Below are 27380 nucleotides of genomic sequence, written 5' to 3'. Positions count from 1 at the left end.
CTACAATCAACACCCTCGCGGGCCATTCATCACCGGCGCCTCTCCTTGGATTTCACGGGAATTGTTCCCGCCCAAAAATTACGGGAACAGACACACCCAGACAACTCAACACGTCAAGAGAATTCATTGTCTGCCAATGGGGAAAGGAAAAGGACAAGGTTCAGTTCATAGAAATTAAGAGGATTCGATGGACTAGCCGAATTAATGAACTTGTACCAACAACACAATCGCAACCCCGTCAGATTCGAACAGAAGACGAGAGCCAGGAAGTGAAGACACGAAGATTGTAAAATGATATTTCAGCCTGTATATTCTCCGAGCAACGATGCAAAATCATGCTTTGCTTCCCTGCTCTTGTCATCATCGGACCCGATCATCGCCATCCCCAGCATTGCTTTTTGCCTCCAGACTTCTTCAAGAGCCCATATATACACAGAACTTGACTCTTCTCAACCTTGCTCGAATGGATAGATCATCTCATGCCGCTTCGAGTGCTTTCCTTTCCCTCTCGTGAATTCTTCTTCATCTTTCCTCCAAAGGGTATCTATTTCTCTCCCCCCAAAAAAGAGACAGTCGATCTACAAAACACAGCAGAGACGAACCCAGCCTAACAACATGCCATTCAATCGAATACAAAAGCCGGCTGGGGGAAGGAACAATAAATCTGCATCAACACAAAACTCCGGAAAACTGATCCCACCATACCAGGGACGCACGCCATCCCAGAAGGGTCAAATTATCCACCCACCAACGCCGCGCCGGTTTGGGAGGGAAGGAAAAAAAAAGGCCCTAAGGATTTGAAGCATGAGCGAAGAATTTCCCACGCTTGCGTGCTTCTCGGTGAGAAGACTCGTTTAATGGAGAAGGCTCATATGCTCAATGATCTCCACAGTCCAGAGATGTTTTTATCTTGAAGGATTGCCTTGGTGTTGAAATATGTCACATAATGATACAACGACATCCAGGACTTCTTCCCTCGGCTTCTCGGTTGGTTGAGTAGTTTGACTTGGGTCCCTTGGTATCTTCTTCCTCAACATAATCTTGGGGTTTGATTGTCATATGGAGGACGTTGGGAGATTCGGTGCTGAATTTATAATCTGTGCGCGTTTCCATGTTAGCATTCCGGAACGCCAGAGCACATGATCAATCCGACATGTAGGTTAGATTTACCTTTTAACGGCGCTTTATCATCTAATAACCTGCCCATACTGATCAGTCGAATGTAATTGGGACTGGAAGGTCTGGCCTCCCATTCTTCCCGCCATTCGCGCAAGATAAGTTCCTTCAACTTGTAAACACTTAGATTGAACGGATCATTTGCCGGAATGTCAACATTCCGTTTGGTCAAGTATTTACCGTCCAACCTGAACGGATGTCGTGCGCCCGACGTAAGAAGTAAGGCTATCGTCAACGTTGGTCCTGCGGTCTCACCATCTTTGGCCGGAACTACGGGTGAATCCGATGAAGGGCCGATGGCCGTGGTATATATACTCGTTCCTGACTGAGGATTGCCGACTGTAGAAGGTGGAGGTGGAGGAGGGTTCATTGACTGATCAATGGCCGTACTTGTGTCGGTCCTTGCAGGTCTAGCATGCGATGGCGCCGAGAACTCGGTGGCCCCGTTATTAGCGGGAGGGGAGGATGAAGGATTTTGCTGGGAAGTAGAGGCAAGACTCGACATCTCGACCGGCGTGGGTGACGGTAGTTCTTGTTGCGCACGATGTTGTTGCTGAGGAATATCTTGGGGAGAGGAGGAAGCAGGGTCTGGCTGGGGCTGATTCGTGGCAGTGGCAGTGGTCGCACTCATTGCTCCCGAGGAAGTAGGAGGATTCCTACGAGTAGAGGAAGGGGAGGAGCGAGAGAAGTTGAGGTATTGAGACTGAGGAGCTCTGGAGGAGGCGGCACAGAGCATGAGGCGTTTGCGTGTATTGTGTATATGATCGTGGGTGAATTAAATGACGGAAGAAGGTATGGCTGCGCCAAGTTGGCAGAGAACAAGATATCGATGCGAGATACGAAGTGTCGTGAGATGTCAAGAAACGGGAATGGAAAGCAGAGGTGGCAAAAAGGTGGGAGACGATGGAAGCGGAGGTCGACACACAGAGCGGCCACCCGGTTTAGAAGCTTGTGGTGCAACTGTTGCAGTCTTGCAGATGGTCTGAAGTCTGATGTCTGATGTGGCCTAGTTGCAGTCGCAGATGGGCTGCTAGTTCGAGAAATCGTAGGAGGGAGGACAGAATTGGGGATTAATGCTGAGATTGAGAGTTCAACCAAAAGAAGAAAACATAGTGACTTATGTCATACATAGCATTGTGTCTGTTGTTAGATGCCGGATGCTTGAGAGGACGTTCTGGTGGGTGATGCCTCCTGTGAAAACTCACGGTCAGGACTCACCCAACCTGTGCTCGAATAGGCGCGGCCCTCGGGTCTTTACCCAGGTTCACTTTGGCCCCTAGAGAATCCTATCTGCATAGTCTCGTAATCAAGGCCCAGGGGAAGGTCCAACCAATGCTGCTCGGTTCCAGCTCCCGTACTGCATATTTGCTACAGCACGTCATCATGTACCTTTAACCACTTTTTTCCTGGTGAGGGTACTTCAGGTACCAGGTACTCAGGTACCAATACTCAGGTCCAGAACCTGCATGCCTAAGTCTTTCATGACCATCCATCATACTTGCTCACATCCTCCATCTTCACACCCTGCTTCTCCTGCTTCACCCCCAGCAATCTCACATGCCCGATCCCGCCTCCATCTGTCTGGTCTTTACTCTTCCATCCCTCCAATCGAGATTGAAGCTCCCTAACCACCTCTCCATCATTCTTCACCAGTAGAGCAACAGCGTCATACCCTCCAGCACCGGGCGCAACGCCCCCGACCACCCCAGGCAATGACGTACAGAAATCCAACAGCTCAGTAATAACAGGTGGCTCGATGGGCACCCCAGACTCGCTCGACATCTCTCGCACCAGACTGCGAATCGTGAGAATGATATCTCCCAGCCGCCTGAAACCGTCATCATCTTCTTTCGCAGTCCCCTCGATTTCCGCCAGCCGACATAGTTCTGTGCAGAGTTCGTCGGTCCTTTGCTGCAGAGTATTCCACAGCAAATTGGCCGTCTGTTGTTTCTCTTTCCGCCATTGCAGAACCTTCCGCACCATCCCAGGCGTCTCCGAGCCACAGTCGACATCGCACATGATCAAGAGCAGGCTTTCTGGGATTCGCACCGCCTGGCTCGCCACTTCCACGTCCCATTTACGTTCTAATTCGAGATCGTCCACGCATCGATGAAGTCGTTCGCTGAACCCAACACTCGTAGCATCCCCCACTGCTTCCAAGATCGTCGGCGTGAATCTTCGGTACAGGCAGGAACCATATACTGCAGCAGCCACGTCGAACCCAGACCCAACTTTCCCCTGAGCCGCGCAATGAGCCGCCTGAGCCAAATTGTGGATCGTCGTATGGTGCAATGGGGACTCAACTCCAGTCTTTCTTGCGTAAAAGACAAGCAGCGCAGAGACCAGGGCCGTGACCAGTGCAGCAGATGATCCCAATCCTGTCTTATGGGCATCGCTCAATTTGACCCCGAAGCTTGTGAACTCGGACTGTGATTGTGGCCTCTCCTGAGACCTCGATCCCCACTCCCCCGAAATAGGTTGAGGTTGAGAATAATAATCGTCGTCGGCGAGAATGCTGACTTTGACCGCACTCATCCATACATCTCCAGCGAGATGTGAGAGATACGTCAAGACATATCTCAGCGTCGTCTCGACGAACTTATTCGAGCTCCGCGTGAACCCTTCCTGACCCAGAACTTGTTCGACGGTCACGACCGCATGCTCATCCCCGCCGACTGTCGTGGAAATAGCATATAGCCACTTCGCGTCGAGAAATTGTGGTGATTGAACCAATATATGGGAGCACGGGCGCTTCAACGTGGCGGGTACGTTCTTATCCAATGCCTCAACGTGCACGTGAATGCGGGCATTCAAACCAAAGACGAGGCCCGTGTGCTGGCGATCGAGGACCAGAAAGCCGCCGGCGAAGAGAACTTTGCCTGGCGCCGAAACGGCCACTGCTGGAAGAGACATCGGAAAACAAAAAGACCAAGCGGGATGGAGGAAAACCGGCGGGATGAAGACCATGGGCGGTGGTAAGAATTTTCCTTGGCACATTTCTACGACGAATCGAGCCAGGTCGATCAAGTCACAAATTACTCTATCATTGCCCAGGGACTCGTATACCCAACGTAAGTTTCCGGGAACGCATTAAATGTCCATTCATATATTCCCATTCCAATCGCCCAATGTCCCTTTTTACTCCACGCTCATGCACGCTTCACAAAAGTATGCCTCGACATGCCGCCTATACTCTTCTTCCAAAGGGCTGTAAATAACGATTTCATGACACTCTTCTCTTCTATTGGCCACGTTCAATTGCTTCCCCATTCTTCAACCTTACACATTCTGAGTGGGAACCTGCAAAGTCATCCCGTCACCCTCTTTGGCCGGTACTACACCTGTTCCCGGAAGTGGCGGACCCGTTCCCGAACGTCTTCTTCGTTCTCTCTCCGTCGGTCCAGATTCGATTTTGCTGAGCATTGTGCCAGTGTCGGTGCTCTTGCGGAATTTCATCCCATACATCCAGCTATCATCTTCATCACTTCCTAGCCAGTAGCTTCGGCCAATGCTGAGCATAATCCGGCCCAATTTTCCCGTCCAACCCTTGCCCTCGGGCTTCGATTCAGCAAATGGGTTCTCGGCCAAGTGGGGGTTGGGCGAGGCGCTTGTGTAGGAACTCGATTGGGTACCAGTAGAGACGACATGCTGACGGATCACCATCCGGGCAAATGCGAGCATGATAAGACAGAAATAGGCGCGGATCGTCCACAGAGTGATGATAACTCCAATGCTGTTCATGCTTTCCGTCCCCAAAACAGCATTTTGCAGAGCTCCATTGCCTCCGCCGCCTAATGGGGAGGAGGCCGGAACACCAGCGGCGACAGCATCTTGACCATCTCCAAAGCCTGATTGTGGCGTAGCAACGACCTCAACTCGGCTCGCATTGAGCTGAGGATCCGTGAATCCACTTGCATCATCCATCGTAGAAGCGCCAGGTTCCTTCTTGTCGGTCTGCTCCGTTTCATGCTGTGCCAGAACCAAGAACCACGTTAGAGCGAAAGCTATCGTGTATACTGCGTTGATAATGCTGTCGAGAACATAAAACCAAGCGAGGGCGAGGCATTGAAGAGGAGATTGTTTCCTGATATGAGGCGCGAGGTAGGCCGTAAGAATTAGAGCGATGACCGAGTAGACGTACATGCTGAGCTGAAAGGGCGATAGATGATATCCGGTCAACAGTGCAAGAATGCCGTAGAAACCGGCGAGTTTATTGATGAGAAGAGAGAGCGTAATCAGGCTGGCACCGGTTTGAAGGGTCATTGTGTAAAGGAATCTCTGCGAGCAGTCAGCTTGGAGGCAAAGGAGAGTTCGGATGCAATCTATGGCGCATACTTTTGGCCTTCCCAGGCGCAGGAGACGCGCCGAAATACCCATGATGACCGTAACTTATACAACAGGTTCAAATAACGGGAAAGAATACTATCCCAACGGTTATTCAAACAGCGTCACGCGAGAAAGAGAGTGATGGTGAAAGCGTCGTGGAGGCGGGAAATTAAAAATACGGAAAGAAGGCAGGGTCCTAGGCGGCAGCCCCGGGATCTGCGGATCAGATTTTACATACAAAACCGACAAAGCCGGTGTTCCCCTGCCTTAGTTATTTGCGTCATTCTGCACAAGGCTACACAAAAGCATAGCCAGTCAGACGTCTACAGAATAGGATACCAAAACAGTAACGGCATAATTGTTCAATCAAGCTCTATTTTGTCCGCACTTCATCGTCTAGGTAGAATACAATTTGTCTGGCCATTTGAAGGAAATCCTTCAAGGCTTCACCTCCCATGGTACTGTAAGTACCTTTCCGTCTTTGCCATCGGCAAAAATCTGGATTGGCTTATATTCTCCATCCACGCCTTTGCATCTCCTGCGCCCTCATGTCAATGCAGATTAGTGCTATTCTGTCCACCATTCAACCAAATGATCCGATATCAATAACCCGCAATTCATCCTGTCACTTAGTCGTACAAGCTGTCGTCGTTGCCAGCATCACCAAAGCCATTGCCATTGGCAGCATTTGCAGATTCTCCTGCGGATGGGAACTTGAAGAAAGCACTGCCACCACTTTGTTTCATGGCTTGTGCAAAGGCTTCGTAACGGCGGATTTCGACATCGCTGACTGATCGTCGAGCAGCCTGCATGGCCTCTTCGAAATGAGCCTTGGTCAGTTCGGGAACTGGGTCCTCAATATCATCTTCCATGGCGTCCTCTCCAGCGGCCTCACGTTCCTTCTGCTGTTCAATTTCGGCGGCGATTGATTGCTTGATGGCCAATTTGACTGCTCTCTGGGTTATAAAGCCCAAATCGGCACCAGAGAATCCGTGAGTCTTGCTGGCAATGTAGTCGATGTCCACATCAGGAGCCACGGGAGTCTTGCGGAGTTGTGCTCTGAGGATGGAGGCACGAGATGCTTCGTCTGGGAGGGGAACGTAGACCAGGGTATCAAGACGACCGGGTCGGCACAGAGCGTTATCAAGTTGCTCCGGTCTGTTAGTCGCACCAATGACGAAAACATTCTTCTTGGATGTCATGCCGTCCATTTCGGTGAGAAGTTGGTTGACCACACGGTCAGATGCGCCACCAGCATCACCAACGGAGCCACCACGAGACTTGGCGATTGAATCAAGTTCGTCAAGGAAGACGACGCAAGGCGCGGCTGCTCGGGCTTTGTCGAAAATGTCGCGAATGTTGCTCTCAGATTCACCAAACCACATACTCAACAGTTCAGGACCCTTGACGGAGATGAAGTTTGCCGCACATTCGTTGGCAACGGCTTTGGCAAGCATCGTCTTACCAGTACCTGGTGGGCCATAGAACAAAACACCGCGAGATGGTGAAAGACCGAACTTGAGGAATTTCTCGGGATGATCGACTGGGTATTGCACGGACTCGATAAGTTCGCGCTTGACATTCTCGAGACCACCGATGTCGTCCCAGCGAACGTTGGGGACTTCGACCACTGCAACTTCGCGAAGAGCAGACGGGTTGGAAACACCGAGAGCAAATCGGAAGTTTTCCATGGTTACACCAAGGGAATCCAAGACTTCGGCATCAATGGTGTCTTCATCCAAGTCGATCAGATCCATCTTCTCACGAATTTGCTGCATGGCAGCTTCCGAGCAGAGCGATGCGATATCAGAACCGACATAGCCGTGAGTCTCTGCCGCAATGGACTCGAGGTCGACATCCTCCGCAAGTTTCATGTTCTTGGTGTGGATTTGAAGAATCTCAAGACGACCGGTGGGATCTGGAATACCGATGTCGACTTCACGGTCGAAACGACCAAAACGTCGGAGAGCAGGGTCGATAGAGTTTGGACGATTGGTGGCGGCCATGACGACAACGTTGGAACGAGCTTTCATGCCGTCCATCAGAGTGAGGAGTTGTGACACCACACGTCGCTCGACCTCGCCGTTGGTCTTCTCTCGCTTGGGAGCAATAGAGTCAATTTCATCGATGAAGATGATGGCAGGGGAGTTCTTCTCGGCTTCCTCGAATGCTTTTCGCAGATTGGACTCTGATTCACCAGCCATCTTGGACATAATCTCAGGGCCATTGATCAGGAAGAAGAAAGCTCCCGTCTCGTTGGCGACAGCTCGTGCCATCAGAGTCTTACCGGTACCCGGAGGGCCGTACATGAGAATACCTCGGGGAGGCTTGATACCGATCGACTTGAACAGTTGAGGATGCCGGAGAGGCAACTCGACCAATTCACGAATTTGTGCCATCTGTTTTCGGCAGCCGCCGATGTCGTCGTATCCGACCTCGTTGAGGTTTCCTTCTTCATCCTCACGTTGAATAGGTTCACCTTCGCAATGGATGACTGTATCTTGCGCAACAATGCCATACTCGGGAGGATCTACCTCGACCACCTTGAACTCCACTTGTCGCATACTAGCTCGGACTGTGAAGAGATCGCCTTGTCGAACAGGTCTGTAGGCTTCGCGGAAGTACGGGGCAAGGAAGACATCGAAGAGAGAACCGGTCAAACCCTCAACAGTGTCGGCGATTGGGAGGACTGCTATACGCTTGGCCTACGGAAGAAGTTAGATATGCCGTGTTCGAACACGGACAAGAGTGGCACTTACGTATTTGATGTCAGGGCAGGGATGGACGGTAATGATATCGCCATGCTTGACTCTCAGGTTGTGGCGAACGACACGGTTGATGCGTGCGCTTCCATCGTCGAGATCATCATCGGCCAACACGATCAAGACGGTGTCTTTGCGCTTCTTTCCTTTGACAAGCACCGTGTCACCTCTGAAGAGCTGTAGCGTCTCCATGGTGTTGTTCGAAAGAGCAATGATGGAGTTGTCATCGTTGGTGGCATCCGTTACACTGGTATCATTTGTCAGCCTGAGAGTTGTCCCAAGTCAAAGTTTCTCCAACTTACATCAGTGAGTTTGGCTTCTTCTTTTTCTTCAAAATGGCTGTTGAGGTATCGAGTTCCTGGTGGGATGTTAGTTTCTTGTTCGTCGGAACAAAGGCTGTTGAGACTGGGAGGGGGCCGCACCTCTCTCTTCTCTGCGCCGGAGGCATCACTACAGAGTGCGTCAACAGATAGTCATGAATATTTTTTCAGATATACCACATACTGCAAGTTCACCTTCCCCTTGTGATGGGAATGATCGGGTTCTGCAGACATCTTTGTTGTCTGAGAAGAATGGATCTGAAGAGAGCGCCGGTGGATCTCGGCGGGTTTGGGGGGAAGTTGTGAGGTTCGATGTGTTCGGTATCCCGAAGACAAGTATCTGCCTTGAGATAGAGGTTCAAGAAAATCGGAAAATGATGGATAGATGTCAAGGAACTTCTGTGACGAAGAACCTTTCAAGTTGCGCGGGTGATGAAAAGTGAAGTGGTGAAAATAGAAAGTTGAAGCTGCTGGCGAGCCGTCTAAAGTGTAGATGTCCGCATGAGGGATGAGGCTTGGCAGCGTTTGAAATGACAAGTCAGACGCTGTCAAACCATCCACGTCGCCTGCTGCCGCCTGGCCAACGGCTTCGCCCATCCCCAAAAAGAATCAGCTGGAACTTTCTCATACGATTACGTTTTGGCCTAGCTGCTACACGCCTTCGTCATCTTGTATGCATTATTTATTGAGAGAAACAAACAATATCATAATCATCAACTTTTACAGTCGTCTCGCAGAGAATTGCATCGTGAAGGGACGATTGCAACATCCAATCTCTCCTTCCGCCACTTGGAATCTATGTAGGTGTTAACTACAGGGCCCAGCCGCGAGCTCGAGGTTGCTGGTGAGGTGCCCATTTATTCACAAGGTCTACCGTCACGTGGTATCACATGATGACATCACGTGTCATGTCTAGTACAACGTGGCCTACATGCTCTCTAGCTTGCAACGCTTTGCATTATTCGATGTATCTTATGTAAAACTCCTAGATAGTGAATGAATGAGGCACTTCTTCATGACTTGCAAGTAATCAATAAATAGGACAGCAATACTTTGCAGGTAATATTTCTGCGTTTCTCGACCAAATCCTTGACCGTAATCGACCATTACGGAAATCCGCTCTGCCTGCCGCTTTTGCTCCATATCTACAATTATTTCTCAAGTTTGTCTAGGGCTCGAACCAAACTAGGTTTTCTCAATTGCGCATTGCGCTGCTCCTCAGAACTCTCATCGGCTTCTTCCCCCGTAATCGGAACACCTTCGACCGGACTGCATACGTTCTCTGTCTCTTTGACTCCGCAGCGCTGCTGGACAGCAGCTGGAGCAGTGAGTTTACACTCTGTCGACATACCCTCTACAAGTCCAACACAAACCACTAAAAGCCACCCAACACCCCTTTACAAACCACCTCTCCAACAGTCTTCTGCAAAATGCCCACCTCGCAACCCAATGGGGGACCAGGTTCCGAAATCTCTATACCCGTCCCCATCTCCTTCACCAGTACGACCAACTCGCTTCCTCCGTCCTCCTCACAAGCCCTGATCGCCCATCTGCGCGCCACAGGAAACATTCCCGAACTTAGTACCCTGCTCGCCGACTCCTTGGCACGCACAGGCTGGACAGACCGCGTTCGCGCACTGTCTCTCGAACTCCTCCGGAATGGCACCTGCGATACATTCCCTGAGCTGATGTCCGAGGTGCTGAGGAGGGCAAAGATTCCCAAGTCGCAACAAACGAACGCCAAAAGCGGGGCGACTGGTTTGTCGGCATCTAAGACGACCGCAGCGAATGGTACGAGCATGCCCGCTGCGAACGGAATTAACGGCAACGGGGCAATTGCATTGAGTAAAGAATGGTCGGGTGGGCCAGATGGGCTGCCGGACGTGAGGATACCGGAAGTGACCGTGGAAGCTGCTGTGGAATTTTTGAAGGAGAAGATTAAAGATGTCGTTGAGCCCGTGGACGATGAGAGTGACTGAACCACTACCTAGACCGCCGTCTACGACGTCGTTAGCTCGACGGTGTTTCTTTGTCCGGGGGCGTGAAGAGTGATCAAACGCATATTGGTGATATTTGGCATAGCGAAAGGAGTTGGGTGACTGATTAGTACGGGATTGGGACAGATCATAGGACTTACACTTGGCACAATCGATATTGAATTGGATTTGGACCGTCGCTCTCTTGCTAGCATTACGAGACACCTCACGACCGGATGAGAGGCGTTATTCGGAACGGGAAGATGCGAATCATGAACGGTATTGCTATGAGGACGAAAATCTCGCCTTCCTCCCAAGGCTGGCAAATGAAATTGGCATGTTCGCTCCATCATACCGAAGAATACTTTAACAAATAAGCAATGAACAGTCAGATGGCTGCTCTGGATTCTTTTTCGTCTCATCATCTCTGGGTCCTCACATTTTGAAACTGTCACACCTGCACGGGGATTGACTTTCACAAAACCAGTATGTCTAGCAGCCCAAGGTATCCACCACATCTCTTTTCACGAACCCAAACTCCCAAGGAGATATACAGTTTGTTCAACAAGAAGCAATCGAATGGTCAGACAGGTTCCACATGCAACGCTGAGCTTTTGGCAGACATCGGTCTCACAGTACGCCGCCCGGTAGATTCTGAGCTGGCACGGTTCTTACACCCCCGGTGCCTGGGAGTCCTGTACCACCTCCGCCCGATCCTCCGGGTTTCGACCCTCCTGCGGCACTGGACATGTCCACTATTGGATTCGCCAGTTTCCGGAGCATAAACATGGGTTTTTTACCTTCTCGGTCCAGATCTTTGAACAGAGCTAATGGCTTCTCTTCAAGTCCCACACAGCGTTCTTGGTCGCCGTAAACAATATATAATGCATATTGCCGCCAGTCTGCTTGAATATTGTATTTTCGTAGTGCGGCTGGTAGAACTTTGTAGCATGGATCCTCAAGACCTACACGGAAAGATTTGAATATTTCGACCGAGGGAGCTTCGCCAGGAGTGTGACCCGTGGCAGCACTTGATGGGAGTTGAGGGGGCACCGAAGCAGACTGTTCTCGGGGAGGTACTAGAGTAGATGCGTTTGATATCGTGGAATTCGATGGGTTTAGCTTCGCGGAGACGGATTTGGCAGAGGTGGGAGGATCACGTTCAATAGTGACTTGATTGATTCGCGCGGCAGCATCATCAACACCGTCATATCTTGGGATGGCGCTGCTGCCTTCACGCTGATATGAACGAGGCGCAAGAGGTTGATGCTGGTACGGTAAAGGTGAGGTGGGCGAAGGTACTCCCGGAGAAGGATGCGGTAATACCCCACCTGACATTGACGCCGTTAGTGAGTTCGATGCCAGGTTGGCCGCTGCTGAAGGATCCAGCGAGGAGTTCTCTGTGAGGGTCCTACCCTCATGAATCGTGTTAGGTATGTGTGTAGGAGAATTGTTCTTGGGGGTCGAGCTTAGTCCCAGCTTTTTCGAGAACGTCCGTGTCAGGCTGGTCTTCTCCGGCACTGACTGTGTGGTAATGGGGGGAGAGACATCTTGCTGATACATTTCTGGGCTGATAGCGGCATTTTGATAAGGTGCATAAGGCAGTGGTTCGGAGCGTTCTTTGGCCATCTTGAAAACGGGCAGTAACTCCTGACGCAGTTTGCGATAGTCATCCGCCAGTCTTGTCAACTGGGCCTCTGCTTGTGCAATTCGCTCATCACGTAGACGGAGGATTGATTTTGCTAGCCGTGAAATTTCCTCTTTTGTCGCCATTTCATGCTGGGGGTTCTGCTCGGCAGCTGAAATTATTTTAGCACGTCCTCACAATGAACCATCAAAGGGAAGCTTACTTGGAGGTACATAATCATCCGGTTCTATGGGGATGTCCTGGTTTACTTTCATGTCATAGACATTTTTCAGGATGGTCAATCTGTGCCCAACACTAGCTATACCCATCTCTTTCAGTTCGTCATGCTTGAGCGCCACAAGGGCTTCACCTTCAATGCCATGTTCTTGAAGAAAAAATCAGTCTGGCGTCAGCCATGTTCGTTGTAGTCTTCTCACCGATAAAAGCTTGACAATACTGCCGCAGATTCAGACTCGACACAAATTGCGCACATTCTTCTGGCGTCCATTCTGTTATTATGGTCCTAGGCAAATTTGGATCTTCGCCCGAATTCTCAAAGGTGGTGGGAGTGTGCTCATTTGAAGGAAGTTCCGACGACGTTTCGGAGTCGGTATGCAATTGGGTTGGTGAAGTCATGACACTTCTCTCATATTCATCGTCGGCATCAGAATCTGCGTGATATGTAGTTCCACTGGGAAACGCCATGTTGACCTGCGGTTCAGCTGGCATGCGGCGCTTGGGGATTGGTCCTCACCCCAGCCGTGGGAAGGCTTGGGACTAATTACGGACTATGGCAACTTCCTCACGATTGATATTCCACTGCGCAATAAGAGCTAGGGTCTCTTCTTTAAGCCGGGCTGCTAACTTAGGAGGGTGGTCCCCTTGGGGGCAAAGGCGGAGACGAATGTAGCGAAATGCGTGGACTAGTCCGCAGGCGCGAGCAGGAAAGGGTGCATTCGACGTGGGCTGTGGATACAATGGTTCAGGGATAGCGAGATGGAGATGAGGAGCATGTAGGTGAATGACTCGAGAGAGAGAGCACGCCGTTTCCAAGGGATATGAACGAGCGTAGAAACGAAACAAGACAAGGCAAACGGTATGGAGGTGGAAGTTGGAGTTGGGCAATGTGCTGCGCAGGTGCAGAGAGAGTGGTGCACTTCGTTTAACTCTGTTTTGGGCATGGTCGAATTTACAAAGTCACATTAGTGGCGCCCGACATGGCTAGTGCCTAGTCCCCAGCAAACCTCCCAATCACACGACGAGACCGCTGCACCTTTTGGGCCATGGCATGTGTCTCCATATCTCGCTACTGCGAAGAAGGCCTGCACAAGGCCGGCGCAGCTAGTTGCATAGTAAGACCACAACGGAGATCACACCAAAAAGGAGACATCAGCAACCCCGTTGTGTACTGATCAGTCATTGCATTCACTGCTCTAACTTACAGGACCAGTTTCTCAAACGAGTATCGTCCCTTGCCCATATTTTCCAATTCAGCCCTCTCTCTATCACTTCGCTTCGATATCTGTCCTCCACCCTTTCTGATCTTCATAGGGTTCACTACGTTGCCAGCGCGCGAGCTGAGAGGAAGCCCATCCCCAATCTGCAATCCCTCTTGTCCCTCAGATGCTTCGGGGTATAAAGTCATTAATTTTCCAGGCAGCTGCTCCATACCCGTTCTCTGGAGCAGACTAGGAACCCGCACCCGGGCATTTTGATATTTCTGGGTCGATTCCTGGTATCTCAGGGTCTCGCGAAGGATCCCCTGAAGCTCCGCCACGTCCTCAAGGCTCTGCTTGGTATGGGTGATCTCCGTAACCATATCAGGGATAATGTTTCCAATAAAATCCTCGTTGTCCAGAGCCCCAAAGAAACCGAGAGGGCCGATGGCGTCAATGCAGCTCGACATTATACTCACGACAGCATCGAGCTTGACAGTTGGGACTGATTCTATTTCCATTGGCTCTGGATCAGTCAGACTCTGGAATGACCGGGTATGGCCACCTTGGAAAAGTTGTTGCCTCAGAAATTGGATGAGAGCCAGCACTTCTGTCTGCGAAAACGAATTCCGTAAGCATGTGGAGATCCTCGAACTCGCAGAGGCTCCAAATCTATCCAACGCCACCACCAAAGCCCGTTGCAGTCGCATTGGCAACCGCGTGGGGTCAGGCGTTGATGCAGATAGCTTCTGAACTTGCACATCTGTCGGCTTCGAGGTATCGCCGGCTTCGACCTCGTCCACCATACCCTCCGCAGTAGAACCGGCAGCTTCGGAGGAGAAGACGAGGGCCTGTTTGATGAGCATTTGCACTATCGCAGCTTTTTCTTCCACATAAGGACTATAGCCACTTTCGAGACACTCGATGAGAAGGTCTCGGCTAGGGTCCGCGGCATACAGCGCCTCTGCAACCGCATCAATAGCAAGCGTGTTCCCAGCAGCGGGAGCCAGAGCTGGAATTGCTCCTTGTAGATTGCGACCAGAGAGCAGGCCAAGCTGGGCCAGCCAAATAATGAGCTTGAATGTCGGGAATTGGACCTTCAAAGACTTTGTAGTACCAACAGAGCCGACATTTGTAGCATGTGGATTTGGATCTATTTGAAATATCTTGGACAAAAGATAGTGGATCTTAAAGTCCGGGATAGTCGATCGGGTTCGAGGCAAATCGAGGATTGCCTTTGAGGGACCGGTGGAGGAACTAATTGAGCATTTTCGAATGTCATCATCAAAGGCTTCTTCAAATGCCATGACATCGCCCGCTTGTGCCAAGTGATCGAGCCGTTTCCGTACAGTTTGCCATTCGACGTAGGATCCTGCGCTCAAGCTAAAGGTGCCGATGGTCAGTTCCTGATGCTTGCCCACAAGACCAGTCGCCACGTCCTGGGTGCTGATCCCGCGTCCAATGCTGTGAAGAAGTTTGCCCCCCCTTTCTAGCACTCGTTTTGAGCCCCCAGTGGAAGAAATATCAATTGCCAGTAGCTGGTGGCGGCGTCTACCGAGAATGCGTGCTGATTGGGGGAAGTAGGTGACGAATTCAACAGTGCCGCTTTGAAGCTCAGAAGCCATCCTCATCCGTTTCCGCTTCGGATTCATTCTCCTGGTATCAATATGTGCTTGAATTGATTGGTATTTGAGGTCATAGAGTTGCAAAGAATCTTGGAATGAGTAGATCGCAAACGCGGGAGTGATCGCCATGATTTCGTAACTTCCATGAAGTCCATTGCGCAGAACAGATGTCAGAACAGGCAGTAAACCTGACAGGTCGTATGAGAGGAATGCGGCTCCATATCGCATGTAGAGTCGCGAAGCTAAGGTCCCAAAACTACACATTTTGTGGTTCCAAATTGCTGAATTCATCTCAGCACCATCCAAAACCAGTTCATGTTCAACTATTGGCAGAAATGGTTTTGCAGAAGGGACTGTCTGTTGGGCAACACCACTGGTTGACCAGATGCCATAATATACCTTTTTCGCTCTTTCTTTTGATCCAGCCTTGCCGTAAGCAACTGCCAGGTATGAGGTATCCGATGAAGCCTCGCTGAGTAAATCCGATCTCCGTTTCAGAATAGTTTTTTGCGCGTCTGATTTGGTAAGATGCTGGATAGCCAGAACATGGATGGCTTGCTCGTCAGGAGAAGATAATGCTGTTTCGGATATTGTATCTTTGAGGTCTGCAGAGAAAACAGTGAGAGCGCCTTTTTGTTGTACCACCAGAATCTGATCTCTTTCGTTGCTCAACCTGACGTCGAGAAGAACAATTGGGCTGTTCTGATCTCGTAGCTCGGGCGATTTGCTTGATGTCGCCTGGCGCGAATCACCATCGTAGCCTTCGAAGCATTCTATTCGCAGGTCATTTCGTTTTATGGCGCAAAATATCTTCCGATGAGTCCTCCCATCCACCTTTGAACAGATTGAGCAGGGCTGTCCAAGGAAGTGCGAAGTCGGAGGTACGGGGTACGACGTAAGAATTTTGCCATTCTGGACCTGAAATCATGTTAGGATCATCACAACTAGATCAAAGTAGTGTCCGTACTTCATAGATGCTAAGAGAATCGCCATCAACTGCCGCACAAATTTCTTTCCTCCGCCTTTTCGCTCCCTTGCGCACAGCATGAACAGACCCGAAAAGAATTGCGGCATCAGGTCTGGTGGCGCGAGGGAGTTTGACCAGGAGATGAGGAGCCGTTATTTCCATGGTTAGGCCGTCGACATCATGCATTGATCGCGGAGAGTGGTATTCCAAAAAGAGTTTGAAAGAGGTTTTGCACATCTCCAAAAAAAAAAAATAAATCGCATGCAGGCGGTCGATGTTCCGCAGCCAAAATTCTTAGGCAGATTAGCGGTCGATCACCCGCCAAAAGGCAGATCCACTCACTGTGTGAACCAGGACTCTCGCGTCACGGACGCGCGCTATCCAAGACTTCATCTTCAACGCGGATCTACAGGAATATTGCCTCCACAAACGAACCTGTATCACCAAAGTCCAAAGGAGTTAGCCATTACTTCATTCACACTATAGTGTTCTTTACCTATACACTGATCTCACCTCTAGCAAGTGTTGCACATCCCATGGGGGCAGGATTTTCGGCGAAGCGAACGAGGTGACGAATGGCTGAGGTGCTCGACCATGGCACTAGACCAGATCGCCTCGTTCAAATGCATCCATTCTTTAAGAAAGGTGAGTCTTTTGTCCAGTATTCGACTAATATTCGTTCGCTGACAATACTATAGCGGTCATGAACAATGACTCTCCTCATGATGCACCACCCCTCCCACCAGGACTGGACGACTCGGTAGAAGAGAACAGCTCAAACCCCGTCGAGAAACCATCCCATCACGAATTGCTAGTCACAAACCCATATCGCGCGCCTTCATCTGCTATATCAATAAGTGGAGACTCAGGAAGAGAGTGCTGGAATACCATCGAAGAGGACAATGATCGTGACTATAACAACACCCGAAGAAAACGCCGTAGAATCTCGTCAGAGCCGGAGCAACAAACCCTGGAGCAGATTTGCACAAATACACACCAACAAACGAGGCATGGTCAACTTGAAGAAGCAGCAAGGTCATATGCGGAAGATGATACTTCCTCTAAAGAGCCGCAGATTGAAACCTCAATAGTGCCTTCTCAGATGAAATCAGAGGAAGAGAACGCACGCCTTCCGCTAGATAGATCTGCAGGATCTACTCTTACTGGGGATCCCTCTCATCTTTCATGTGTAAACGACCTGGGTTCGAACAAACCGTCAGAGCACGAACTTTCAACTTCTGCTCCTCTCATTATCTACACCATACCCGAGTACGAGACGCAAATGCCAACTCCAAAAAAAAGGAACATAGGGATCAACGACAATGGCAAACTTATAAACTCTCCCAAAGGATCACCTCGACATTCACCTAGATCAAAGAAGAGCGATAACAAAGGCCAAAGCAATGGAGCGGTAAAGGCAGGCCGCAAATCAAAGAAGGTTGAAATGAAGAACGGGAGGTTCGTGTCTTCACTGCAAATTACTCTGCCGTATGCGACGGAAGAATGCGGCAAGAAGATTGATGATATTCTATCAAGGCCGTCGAATACACCCGGCAACTCTGTTCCTCAAAAACAGATGTCCCAAAGCGCTCCTTCAGACAAAAAGGCGATGCATCCATTTTTCCTGGGGAAACTGGCAGTGCCGACACAAAAGCAAACCCAAGTTGCGAGTGAAACCTCTTCCATTGCACCAACTTCGGACGATGAGGCGAATCGGAGCCCCAAAGCACCAAATCCGTGGAAGGGCGTCATATTTAGCTCGCGAAAACCGCTTCAAAAAATTTCATACAGAATATTTCCAATCTGGCCACCATCTTCGATCCAGGATGTACAGCCAAATCAGGAACCACGCCGGCCCGTTACAATCTTGCCAGCTACTCCCTCGTCCGTCGTCAAGTGCAAGCATAGTGCTTGTAGAATCAAACCAGATGAAGATATTCTCTGGAACTTCGCTCGATCTTTGCAAGGTAGCACACACCAATCCAGTCTTGTTCATCTACCAAAGCGACGAGTAATGAGCGGCAAAGAACTTTCGCGATGTTTGGCATCTGAGATCTATGGACAACCTGGGAAGTCAAATCTTGTCATGCCATCATTAACATCATTGAAGTCACGCATTGAATCAACTCCCAGCGCGTTCGATCAGGGAAAAGCCGCGGGTCCACAAATGTGGCCACAAGAGTACGCACCAACCTGCTGGCAAGAGGTCTTACAGCCTGAGGCCCAGGCGTTACACGAGTGGTTGAGCAATTTGGAAGTCCACCAAGTTCAGACCGGCAAGTTGCAGTCCAAGATGAGGCCTCCAGTAGCTAAGAAACGACGGAAGAAACGACCGGATGAGTTGGATGATTTCATTGTTGACTCGGATGATGAGAACAATCATGCCAATTCGACCGGGAAAAATGCCATTTTATTGACAGGACCTTCCGGCTCCGGTAAGACAGCGTCCGTCTTTGCCGTTGCGCAACAACTAGGTTTTGAAGTATTTGAAATCCATCCTGGCATGCGACGAAATGCAAAGGATATACAAGACAAAGTTGGTGACATGACGCAGAACCATCTTGTACAACAAGCCGATCTCCATAGCAGAAGGTCGAGCGTATCCTTCAACGACATGGACGTTCGCTCTCCAACTCCTGAACCAGTGGCTGCGAATCAACCGACGGTGGCCAGTTTCATGCGCTTGGTCAAAACAAACAGGAATCCAATGTTGCCGGAGGCTAACGACACCAAGGAAGTAAAAATGAAATCTCAGAGGCAGTCGCTTATTCTTTTTGAAGAGGTCGACATTCTTTTCGAGGAAGATAAGGGTTTCTGGAGCGGAGTACAGTCACTCATCAGAACTTCCAAACGCCCGGTCATTCTGACCTGCAATGATCTCACACCTGTTCCATTGGATGAGCTGGACCTGTTTACTGTTTTGACATACGACCGACCAGAAACAAACTTGGCAGTGAACCATCTCGCGTACACCGCGGCGGCGGAGGGACATCTTCTAGGCCAGGAAGCGCTTCGAAATCTCTTTCTCAGCAAAAATCGCGATCTGCGTGCTTCTTTGACTGAACTAAATCTCTGGTGTCAGATGACAGTAGGCTCACAGCAAGGAGGTCTTGATTGGATGCTACCTCACAGCGAGAGATGCCGACCCAACCAAGATGGCTCTGTGACTCGCATAGTCAGCCAAGACACCTTCGTTAGCGGTCTTGATCTTTTGCCAGTGGAATTTGATGATCAAGAAGACTTGTTCACCTTTGCTCAGGAAAACCTGGACCTCTCGCCTGTGGACTGGGCCAGGAATGATTATAGTGCGAACGACACCGGACAGGGCGGTTTGCAAGTGTTGGATGAAGCAGATTTCCTCGCCGAAGCTAGGAGCGTGATGGATTTACTTGACGTCGATGTTGCTCCTGCAACAGCTTCTACAATCTCTAAAGTATCGGAGTCTACGCCAGTCCGATCCCCTCGAGACGACCTCGTCCAACTCTATATAGAGAAGCTGAGCGAGCGATGTCTCAGCAGGATAACGGTGGCAGATGCCTTGGAGGCATTAATGGAGGAGAGCAGAATCGGTTTACCTGTCAGCCCTGGCCGAAAGGCGCCGTCACTCGATAGTACAGCTCTACCTCTCGTCACGGAAGTGGCACCATACGTCCGATCCATCGTTGCGCATGATCAGAAATTAGAGCAAATCCGAAACGAACTAGGCGGAAATGGAGGGCCCCAGGCAAAAAGACAGCGGAGGACCAGAGCTTCTCGCGCCGCCCTTGAAGGAGGGAGCAAAGAGAGCACGCGCCGTGACAAGTGGTTCCCCGAGAGCCTTGATTTCGCTGCCGTTCTCGCAACTGGAAACGACTGGCCTCAGTCCAGATCTGGCGAAGTATTTTCCGCAGCAGCGACTCCGACTTCCTCGATGGCGACGGATGCTGACGCCGACTCTGGTGATACGCCCAGGTGAATACCGAAGAAGACACGATTATTGATGACTGATTGATGCATGAAATAAGCCTTCGATTGAAAAATGCCCAATGCATATCCATGATTATGAATGGACATGGGTTTGGGATCAGGACTGGGAAAATCCCCACCCCAAAACCAAAAAAAAAAAAAATTAAGAAAAGAAAAGATAAAGCGAACAAGAGATACTCTGAAGCTCATTGTATATAAGCTAAGATGTAAATCCTTTCATCCGCCCTTAGTAGCAGGTAACGCAGATGTTCTGAAAATGAAATTCTGATGTGGATGTGCAAGGACCTTTCTTCTTGGATCATGAACATGCGTCTTCTAGATTTTCGCAGAGTTTCTACCGCAGTATATACGTCTTGGCCATGTCTCAACTACGTGCCAGAGTTATCCACGGAACATAATATTTTTGCCGCCGTAAAAGCAACATGGTTGTCTTAGTTCAGGCGGCCTCTGGCCCCTGACTCTTCAGCCTTGTCTAATTCCACCATCTCCACGTCCGAAATTGCGGAAAGGCCGAGTTCAAAAGTCGATCAGCTGCAGGAATCATGAATCAGCCACCACGATATTATACTTTCATGGTTCTTCCGAGGCTGAACATCTTAAATATGTGTGGGGGACAGCCGGGCAAACATGGGAATATTTTCACAACTTATATCTGCGATGACAGCCACAATCGACGCATCCAACTACAACCTCTCTGGTTCCAGCATTCTCATATCGGGACAGAAGCAACAAACTCATACTCGGAAAAATGACCTTGAAGCCATTGATCCAGTGAGAAGTCTCTTGCCTTACCAAGGCTTTGACGGGCCTTTCAAGTTCATGACGACATGACCCATGAAGATAGCGCTTGTTGAAAATTTACCTGAAGCAATCATTAGTCTGACATGGCAGCCTGGAGTTTGCTGGGCTCGAATGGCACGCCCCACTGACTGCGGTAATAGTGATTCTACTTAAAATACATTTTCATTTCCACAGAGATTTCTGGGTGCTGGTGGTTGACAAGGCTAAACATTACATCAAGCAAAACCTGGACGGCATGAGGACACTTGTGGTTTATAAATCCGCTAGAGCTCGACTTCAACACATGTTTATAGCAGCCCAGAAGCGCGGGAAGCAACAAGTGACGATTCCCTTGATAAAACTAGCGAGTGAAATTGAAAATCCATTGGAGGTGATATGGACAGTCATTCTGCCGAAAAAGAGATCTCCAGTTCTCCATACCCGCCTTCGAGCTCGAGGAGCAAGCTTTCATCTCCGTCAGACCCCTTTTTCAGCTTTTTGTCGCAGCCCGATCCGGCCTCTGAGACAAGCAGAACAAACACGCCAAGTCAAGGAAGCGGTGCGATCTTCGAACGACAGAAGAAAGAAGGGCCCAACGCCGAAACCGCTGAGTCGGCGCAGCAGCTAGTAACAAGCAAGGAGCAGAGGAAAGTAGGAGCATTGCTCGAGCATGCAGAAAAGTTCAATGAATAAATAGGGAAGTGAGTTTACCGCCACACGTACGTGTAGAGCGATGTTACAAATGTACTAATAGCGTACTGCAAAAAATACTCACTGATCCGAATTTGGAACAAAAGATATGGAGGGAATCATGCCTCTATGTTAAACATTGATACAATATCGGAATTTTTCCCTTTCAAGATATGAGATGCTCAACTAGCAATGAACCTTCAATTACATAATGGCTTCAACTTTTTGTCTTCCTCCTCTCATATCAACGGAATTCCTACTCATATTATCCTTTTCATCGATGCAACAAGTACAGATGTCTTCTCGTACGCGGCTGATGGATGTCGACTCTTTTCAATTCTGAATCTGTGTTGGCAAAAAAACTCATACTTCAGTAGGTGATTGCACATGTTCAAAGTAAGAGTGAACAAAAGGGAACAATATGGGGTACCAGCAAACCAAGAACAGGATGCACACCAAAAATAATTGGAAGCGGGAAGATGTTCTCGGTGGGCCTTTGCGTGGTTGATTCACTTGCAGGACTGCGAGGGGCCGGTAAAGTTCTCTTTACCGCTGGCGGGTTCAAGTCGGATGGTAACTTTCTCGGGACTTGGAGTTATGGTCTTCTTGGTTGCGTCACTAGGTTCTGGAACAATGGGAACGCTAGCAGCGGTCTTTGGAGGAACCTCAGTGTATGGACGAGAAGCTGCCGTGACTGGAACATTGGTGCGAACGGTCGTGGTGTTGGTGTTTGATTGGAGTCCGCCATGCATTGGCCCAGCCGAGCTGCGAACCATGTTCGCGGCCTTGTTGACACCAGGCAATTCTCTGTAAAACGTAAGGTTAGAACCGAAGGGTAATGTTAAGTAGTAGAGTAAGAACTTACGCCGGAGAGACTGACGTCGCCGGGGTGAAAGCATTGCTAGTTCCGGCAGGGGACTGGTAGCTTCCATTGGGACTGACGTGATTATTCATGTTTTGAAGTCGAGTCAATGTTGGTGATGGGGTGTGCTCAACTGAGTAACAGTACTCGCAACTGCGCCAGTTGCGACGTTCTTGACTCTGTTGTTTGAGTTGCTTTTGCGCTTTGCTGTCAGCGAATCGGAGGAATAGCTTGACACCGTCATGTTCCGCGAGGACAGAATGGAACTCTTTGATGACACGCTCAGCAATTTCACGAGTTTCGAATCTGTGCATGTCAGCAAATGGCCATCAAAGGTCTCTGGACTGGGATATGTACCTGACAAAGCCAACCTCTTTGCTGACCCCTGAGGATGCATCACGGCAAATCTTGGTAGAGACGGCATAGTATAGCAAGAAGTGTTTGGCCAAGTCCTTGGAGATGTCAGCGACAGGTATATTGTGAGGGCATGGGGATGACAGACCGATTCATTCCAATCGATAGGAACTCCGGTGCAGTAGATGTTGGTGGAGTTTTTGTCTTCGAGGTCCTTAAGACGAGAGTTGCGAGATTTCTAGAAGCCTTAGATGAGTTTACATCAATGAGCGGTCTACGCACCTGAGCATAGCTTGCTTGGAAACCAAGGTGAAAGAAACCTCTGATACAGTTTTCTGCAGCAGCGGGAGAGCAGTACATGACGAAGCCAAAGCTGAAAGTTGTTAACGGTGGAGTCGCAATCGACATGGCATTCAACATACCCTTTGCATTTTCTAGTGTCCTGCTCAATGATGACCTTGCAAGATTCGATTTTACCGAAGCGAGATGCCCAACGCCCAAGATCCTCATCCGTGGTATCCGGCATAAAGCCACGAATGTAGACATTGGTAATACCCTCGGGGTTTTGAAGACATTTTGCAAGACTGAGTTCTTCTTGATTGGTCCAGAGAGCAGGAACTGCATGAGGAATTGGTGGATCACGAGAGATCAGCTCGTCAACGTTAACCATTTCGTATGACTTGTTGTCTTGACACTTCATTGGCTGAATGGGACCAGCGTTGTAGTGTTGACTGTTGGTAGCTGTTGACAAGTATGGGAAACATGGATAGTAGTCCGATTGGCCTTGGAGGGCAGTGGCTTGGTTGTTGGGAGCATTCTCTTCGTTGGAAGACCAAGAGCCTCGACGAGCAGGATCAAATCTAGCAACGTTGGATGTCATTCCATAGGGCCAACCATAGCCTGGGAGGGCAGCTCCAGCCGTATTGGTGTTGCCAATGAAGTTTGGGAATACTCCGGTTAGGATGTATGGAAGTTGAGGAGCAGCATCTGTTGTTGAGGTTTGGCTTTGACCATAGAAGTTGTTGAGTGGGACCGTCTGGCCCGATGGCAGAACAACGAGAGGGCTGTTGTACCCTTGTATATTGGTTGCACCCATACTATTTTCGACAGGAGCACATGCTGGAAGAGTTGCTTTGAGATTCTGCATGTTGGCAGGTGGGTTTGGACCAGGCAAGTTCAAACCTGAGAGCCATCAGCAAGTGTTTATTGCATATTCGAGTCCATCTCTCACCTCCGTTGAAGTGTTGATAGCCTGTTTCACTGCATGAAATTCGATTCTGGGGATATCCAGTGAGCGTAGTGCTCGGGGCGGTTTGACTCGTAGGCTTGTCAGACATGGTCTCTGGGTCTCTTATATCAGTAGGCTTGAACAAGGAGAAATCGTGCGAAGGTCAAGGGAATGAAGGGCTCTGGGTCGACCTGCCTAGAGTTCGGTTGCCAAAAGAGTAGCTTCCAGCGATGGTTCAAGCTTTTTTCCCGAGGGCCTGATGGGAGAAGTTGGGGCGGACTCAATGAATGGGGCAACAATGGGGATCGTACAATGAGAAAGCCGAGATGCAGAGCAGGATACAGGATAAGGGTGAGGAGGTGCTAACAGCAGGCGTTGAAGCAAAGTCGTAGTTGGGTATTAAGTGAGTTGCAATGAGAAGAAAAGAGAGACAGAAGGAGAAGAGGATAAAGGAGAGGAAGAGGAGACCCTTGCTTGGAGGGAGCTGCATCTGTTCAATGGCAAGAGCGACGGCAGTAGGAAAAAACCAACTAGAATCAGTCGACATTGGCAATAACGATGTCCACTCAACACCTTTTGGGACGATGCTCAATGCTTCGTGCCATCAATAGAGACAGCACTTAGATTCTGCCATATCCACCCAAAACTCGCGAACATAGGGACCAGACAGAAATGATTATCTGCCCCGGATTGACAGCCAGCAGCGAAGAATGGAAGAGATTCTGATTCAAAACCTCTACTCTGGATCATGTAGAGTAGCAATATCGAGGCATACGCCTTTGGTAGTTGTGTCTGTGCCAATGATCTCTTCATTTGCTCTCAAAGCACATCTCATCGCAATACCATGTCTGCAGAGCCCCGCTGAATGTGTGAGCAGCTGAGCTTCTATCTTGAATAGATTTTCAACACTTTCACGAGTATTTAGGCTGGTAAACACCGGCCAGGCAGTAGGAGTTAAGGCTTGAATGAAGTCAAGTTTTGTTGATCAAAAAGTTGACGGCTCCGCTGCATCTAGTACGGCGAATCACCTTCAACCCAACTCCACCCGGAGAACAGCCTTGTCTCGACTCCGAATTTTCGAAATTGCGAATATCGAACTCGGTTCAGCACAGGTGTGAGCGTTGGTGATAGTGTATTGTCTGGCTAAAGAGGCGGATAGGCGCCATGGCTGCAGACGCTGCAGAGTCACTATGGCAAAAGGTAGGTGAACGACCTGGTGCACTCTCTTACGGCAGTACTGACACCGTCCGCAGTTTTTTGATCAACACAAGTCAATTGTCTCGCTGCTCGATACTCATGCCTCCCTTCTGGCAGAAATGTGTCAAAGCTGTGCCGACATAAGTCCTGCCCAAGAGCTGGTACAAGCCCGCTTGGCTCATACTGAGAGTCTGATTGCTACATTCAAAGAATCAACCGAATCAGTGGTATGCTGACAGGTATGCAATATGACTCTATGGAACTGACATGTATGCGTATCAGAGAGAAGCCACCAAACGAGAGGAAATCATATTCGAGGCCACGAGCTCTCCTCCACATAATGTCCCTCCGCCCAGACCGCATGTCCCAGCCACACCAGCGTTAGATCCCAGCGGCCTCTTCACCGTTGACACAAATCCTACTCCAATCGAACAACTTTTCCGTGACAACTCCAAAAGTGGAGACAAATCGAAGAATCAATCCAAACGCAAGGGCGACGAACCTCAAGTGCAATTGAGCTACGTTAACGGCGCTTCTCATGACTCGCCCAAGAAGAAAAAGAAGAAATTAAAACCAAGCGATCAGGGTCCAGAACAAGATTCGGGTGCAGATGATTCATTCCTACGCGGAGTGGAAGCAAGACTTCAAGCGAAAGAAGAACGGAAGAAAGCCAAGCAGGACAAAAAGCGGAAGAGACAGAGCGATTCCTCGATCAGTAATGGAGTCAAAGGGCCAAAGAACAAGAAGCGAAAGCAAAGGCACGACAACAAGGCGTCGTCAAAGACTCTGGAAATACGGCAAAATCAGAGCAGTAAGAGACCAAATGCGGAATCCACTGGCACTGGAACACAGAATGATCAGCCTAGCAAGAAGCAGAAGAAGAATAAGACTTGAAGACCGTCGGGACGATATCCTCAATACCGGTTTCAGAACATCTAATACTATGACTTCGTTGAACTGAATTTCAACAAGACAACGCTTTCTGCTGCGTTGCAAGCTGCGCTGTGTGGCCCACTGGCATGATTCTCCCATATCCCAACCTCTATACGACATGGAATGTGGGGCACGAGTTCTTCACGTTGTGCCATGTGAGTTTGACATTGGACAAGGCAGATCCCTGTTCGACTTCTGAAACTCGATCTTCGCTACTGATGTACCGTGACATCAATAAATGAACCGAAAGTCTGAAGAATCTCGGCCGTTTCCTTTGGAGTCGTTTGCCATGCTCACGCGACATCTTTACGTCCGCAAAACGAAGCGACCCACTCAAAAGTCCTCATCCAGACGTGACCTTTCACAAGATCCTGGTGAGTGACAAGACGCCCATAGCAAACCGCACACCGGAGACTGAAACTCGATGAGATGAGCGGCAAGCTTTAATCCAAGTTCTCAGCCACCTTCCTCCCCAAATCCACATACTTAGTGCCCAATTTGTCGACCTCCAATGCGCAAGACCAGTCCAGACGGCCCAGCAACACAACCCCGAGTTTTGGCGGGAGTTGGAGAAATTTTAATAGCAGGTACATGTGTATTGGGTACCTCCGTGCCCTAGGTAAGGTCGTGTGAGCTAGGTACATATGTAAAGGGCAGCTTCACTTTGCTCGGCCACTGTCTCATTGTCTTCGTCTCTGGCCCAGTATTATCATTCGCTGCAGAGTAAGATTTAGCAAGGCGTCAAAACTTTGATTGCTCGCTTCAGGTTGTTACAGTATGATGCAGATTTGGGAGCATACCCGATGTCACTAATGCGTATCTGGGGTGTATACTTCACTGCGCAACTGATTCGCCGAAGAAATTGCGCTTGCGTGTGTCTCGCACATTTCATTTTATGAATTGATTCCTCTAAAAATCGAACTCGAAATAGTGTCGAATTCGATTCGAGGACAACATGGCCGAGTGGTTAAGGCGACAGACTCGAACACACCGAAATCTGTTGGGTTCGCCCGCACAGGTTCAAATCCTGTTGTTGTCGACGTATCCGAATTGTGTATTCCTGCTTTTCATTTTCCCTTTTTTCATTTTTTTTTTTTTTTTTTTTTTTTTTTTTTCGTCGCTAGAAGTATGGAGGATGTCAAAGTTCCCTCCCAC

General features: G+C 49.5%; 10 protein-coding genes and 1 non-coding gene across 11 annotated transcripts; 4 read left to right on the top strand and 7 right to left on the bottom strand.

Moving 5' to 3' along the window:
• Positions 1 to 939: 939 nt before the first annotated feature.
• Positions 940 to 1807, bottom strand: Z518_05141 (uncharacterized protein; the record flags this gene model as incomplete). Its single annotated transcript, XM_013415956.1, has 2 exons — positions 940 to 1097; positions 1171 to 1807. The coding sequence occupies 2 exons, from the start codon at positions 1805 to 1807 to the stop codon at positions 940 to 942; spliced, it is 795 nt and encodes a 264-aa protein (XP_013271410.1).
• An 848-nt stretch (positions 1808 to 2655) lies between these two features.
• Z518_05140 (phosphomevalonate kinase) lies at positions 2656 to 4089 on the bottom strand (the record flags this gene model as incomplete). The annotated part of the gene is made up of 1 exon (XM_013415955.1): positions 2656 to 4089. The coding sequence occupies one exon, from the start codon at positions 4087 to 4089 to the stop codon at positions 2656 to 2658; it is 1434 nt and encodes a 477-aa protein (XP_013271409.1).
• A 366-nt stretch (positions 4090 to 4455) lies between these two features.
• Positions 4456 to 5553, bottom strand: Z518_05139 (uncharacterized protein; the record flags this gene model as incomplete). Its single annotated transcript, XM_013415954.1, has 2 exons — positions 4456 to 5454; positions 5512 to 5553. The coding sequence occupies 2 exons, from the start codon at positions 5551 to 5553 to the stop codon at positions 4456 to 4458; spliced, it is 1041 nt and encodes a 346-aa protein (XP_013271408.1).
• Positions 5554 to 6131: 578 nt separating this feature from the next.
• Z518_05138 (cell division control protein 48) lies at positions 6132 to 8712 on the bottom strand (the record flags this gene model as incomplete). The annotated part of the gene is made up of 3 exons (XM_013415953.1): positions 6132 to 8207; positions 8262 to 8511; positions 8567 to 8712. The coding sequence occupies 3 exons, from the start codon at positions 8710 to 8712 to the stop codon at positions 6132 to 6134; spliced, it is 2472 nt and encodes an 823-aa protein (XP_013271407.1).
• A 1302-nt stretch (positions 8713 to 10014) lies between these two features.
• Positions 10015 to 10563, top strand: Z518_05137 (uncharacterized protein; the record flags this gene model as incomplete). The annotated part of the gene is made up of 1 exon (XM_013415952.1): positions 10015 to 10563. One exon carries the CDS (start codon positions 10015 to 10017, stop codon positions 10561 to 10563), a length of 549 nt encoding a protein of 182 aa, XP_013271406.1.
• Positions 10564 to 11190: 627 nt separating this feature from the next.
• On the bottom strand, positions 11191 to 12892 carry Z518_05136 (uncharacterized protein; the record flags this gene model as incomplete). The annotated part of the gene is made up of 3 exons (XM_013415951.1): positions 11191 to 12359; positions 12411 to 12572; positions 12625 to 12892. 3 exons carry the CDS (start codon positions 12890 to 12892, stop codon positions 11191 to 11193), a joined length of 1599 nt encoding a protein of 532 aa, XP_013271405.1.
• A 733-nt stretch (positions 12893 to 13625) lies between these two features.
• Z518_05135 (uncharacterized protein) lies at positions 13626 to 16377 on the bottom strand (the record flags this gene model as incomplete). Its single annotated transcript, XM_013415950.1, has 2 exons — positions 13626 to 16166; positions 16216 to 16377. The coding sequence occupies 2 exons, from the start codon at positions 16375 to 16377 to the stop codon at positions 13626 to 13628; spliced, it is 2703 nt and encodes a 900-aa protein (XP_013271404.1).
• A 413-nt stretch (positions 16378 to 16790) lies between these two features.
• On the top strand, positions 16791 to 20170 carry Z518_05134 (uncharacterized protein; the record flags this gene model as incomplete). Its single annotated transcript, XM_013415949.1, has 2 exons — positions 16791 to 16860; positions 16914 to 20170. The coding sequence occupies 2 exons, from the start codon at positions 16791 to 16793 to the stop codon at positions 20168 to 20170; spliced, it is 3327 nt and encodes a 1108-aa protein (XP_013271403.1).
• Positions 20171 to 22160: 1990 nt separating this feature from the next.
• On the bottom strand, positions 22161 to 24204 carry Z518_05133 (uncharacterized protein; the record flags this gene model as incomplete). The annotated part of the gene is made up of 7 exons (XM_013415948.1): positions 22161 to 22458; positions 22517 to 22819; positions 22871 to 22965; positions 23016 to 23105; positions 23150 to 23240; positions 23290 to 24049; positions 24099 to 24204. 7 exons carry the CDS (start codon positions 24202 to 24204, stop codon positions 22161 to 22163), a joined length of 1743 nt encoding a protein of 580 aa, XP_013271402.1.
• Positions 24205 to 25259: 1055 nt separating this feature from the next.
• On the top strand, positions 25260 to 26186 carry Z518_05132 (uncharacterized protein; the record flags this gene model as incomplete). The annotated part of the gene is made up of 3 exons (XM_013415947.1): positions 25260 to 25295; positions 25349 to 25519; positions 25575 to 26186. 3 exons carry the CDS (start codon positions 25260 to 25262, stop codon positions 26184 to 26186), a joined length of 819 nt encoding a protein of 272 aa, XP_013271401.1.
• Positions 26187 to 27174: 988 nt separating this feature from the next.
• Positions 27175 to 27264, top strand: Z518_05131. Its single transcript has one exon. It is a non-coding gene; the product is annotated as a tRNA-Ser (tRNA).
• Positions 27265 to 27380: the final 116 nt, after the last annotated feature.

The sequence above is a fragment of the Rhinocladiella mackenziei genome (genome assembly GCF_000835555.1).
Source record: "Rhinocladiella mackenziei CBS 650.93 unplaced genomic scaffold supercont1.4, whole genome shotgun sequence".
Classification (NCBI taxonomy): Eukaryota; Fungi; Ascomycota; class Eurotiomycetes; order Chaetothyriales; family Herpotrichiellaceae; genus Rhinocladiella; species Rhinocladiella mackenziei.
Note: the sequence above shows the minus strand (reverse complement) of the source record. Positions and strands in the feature narration are given on the sequence as shown.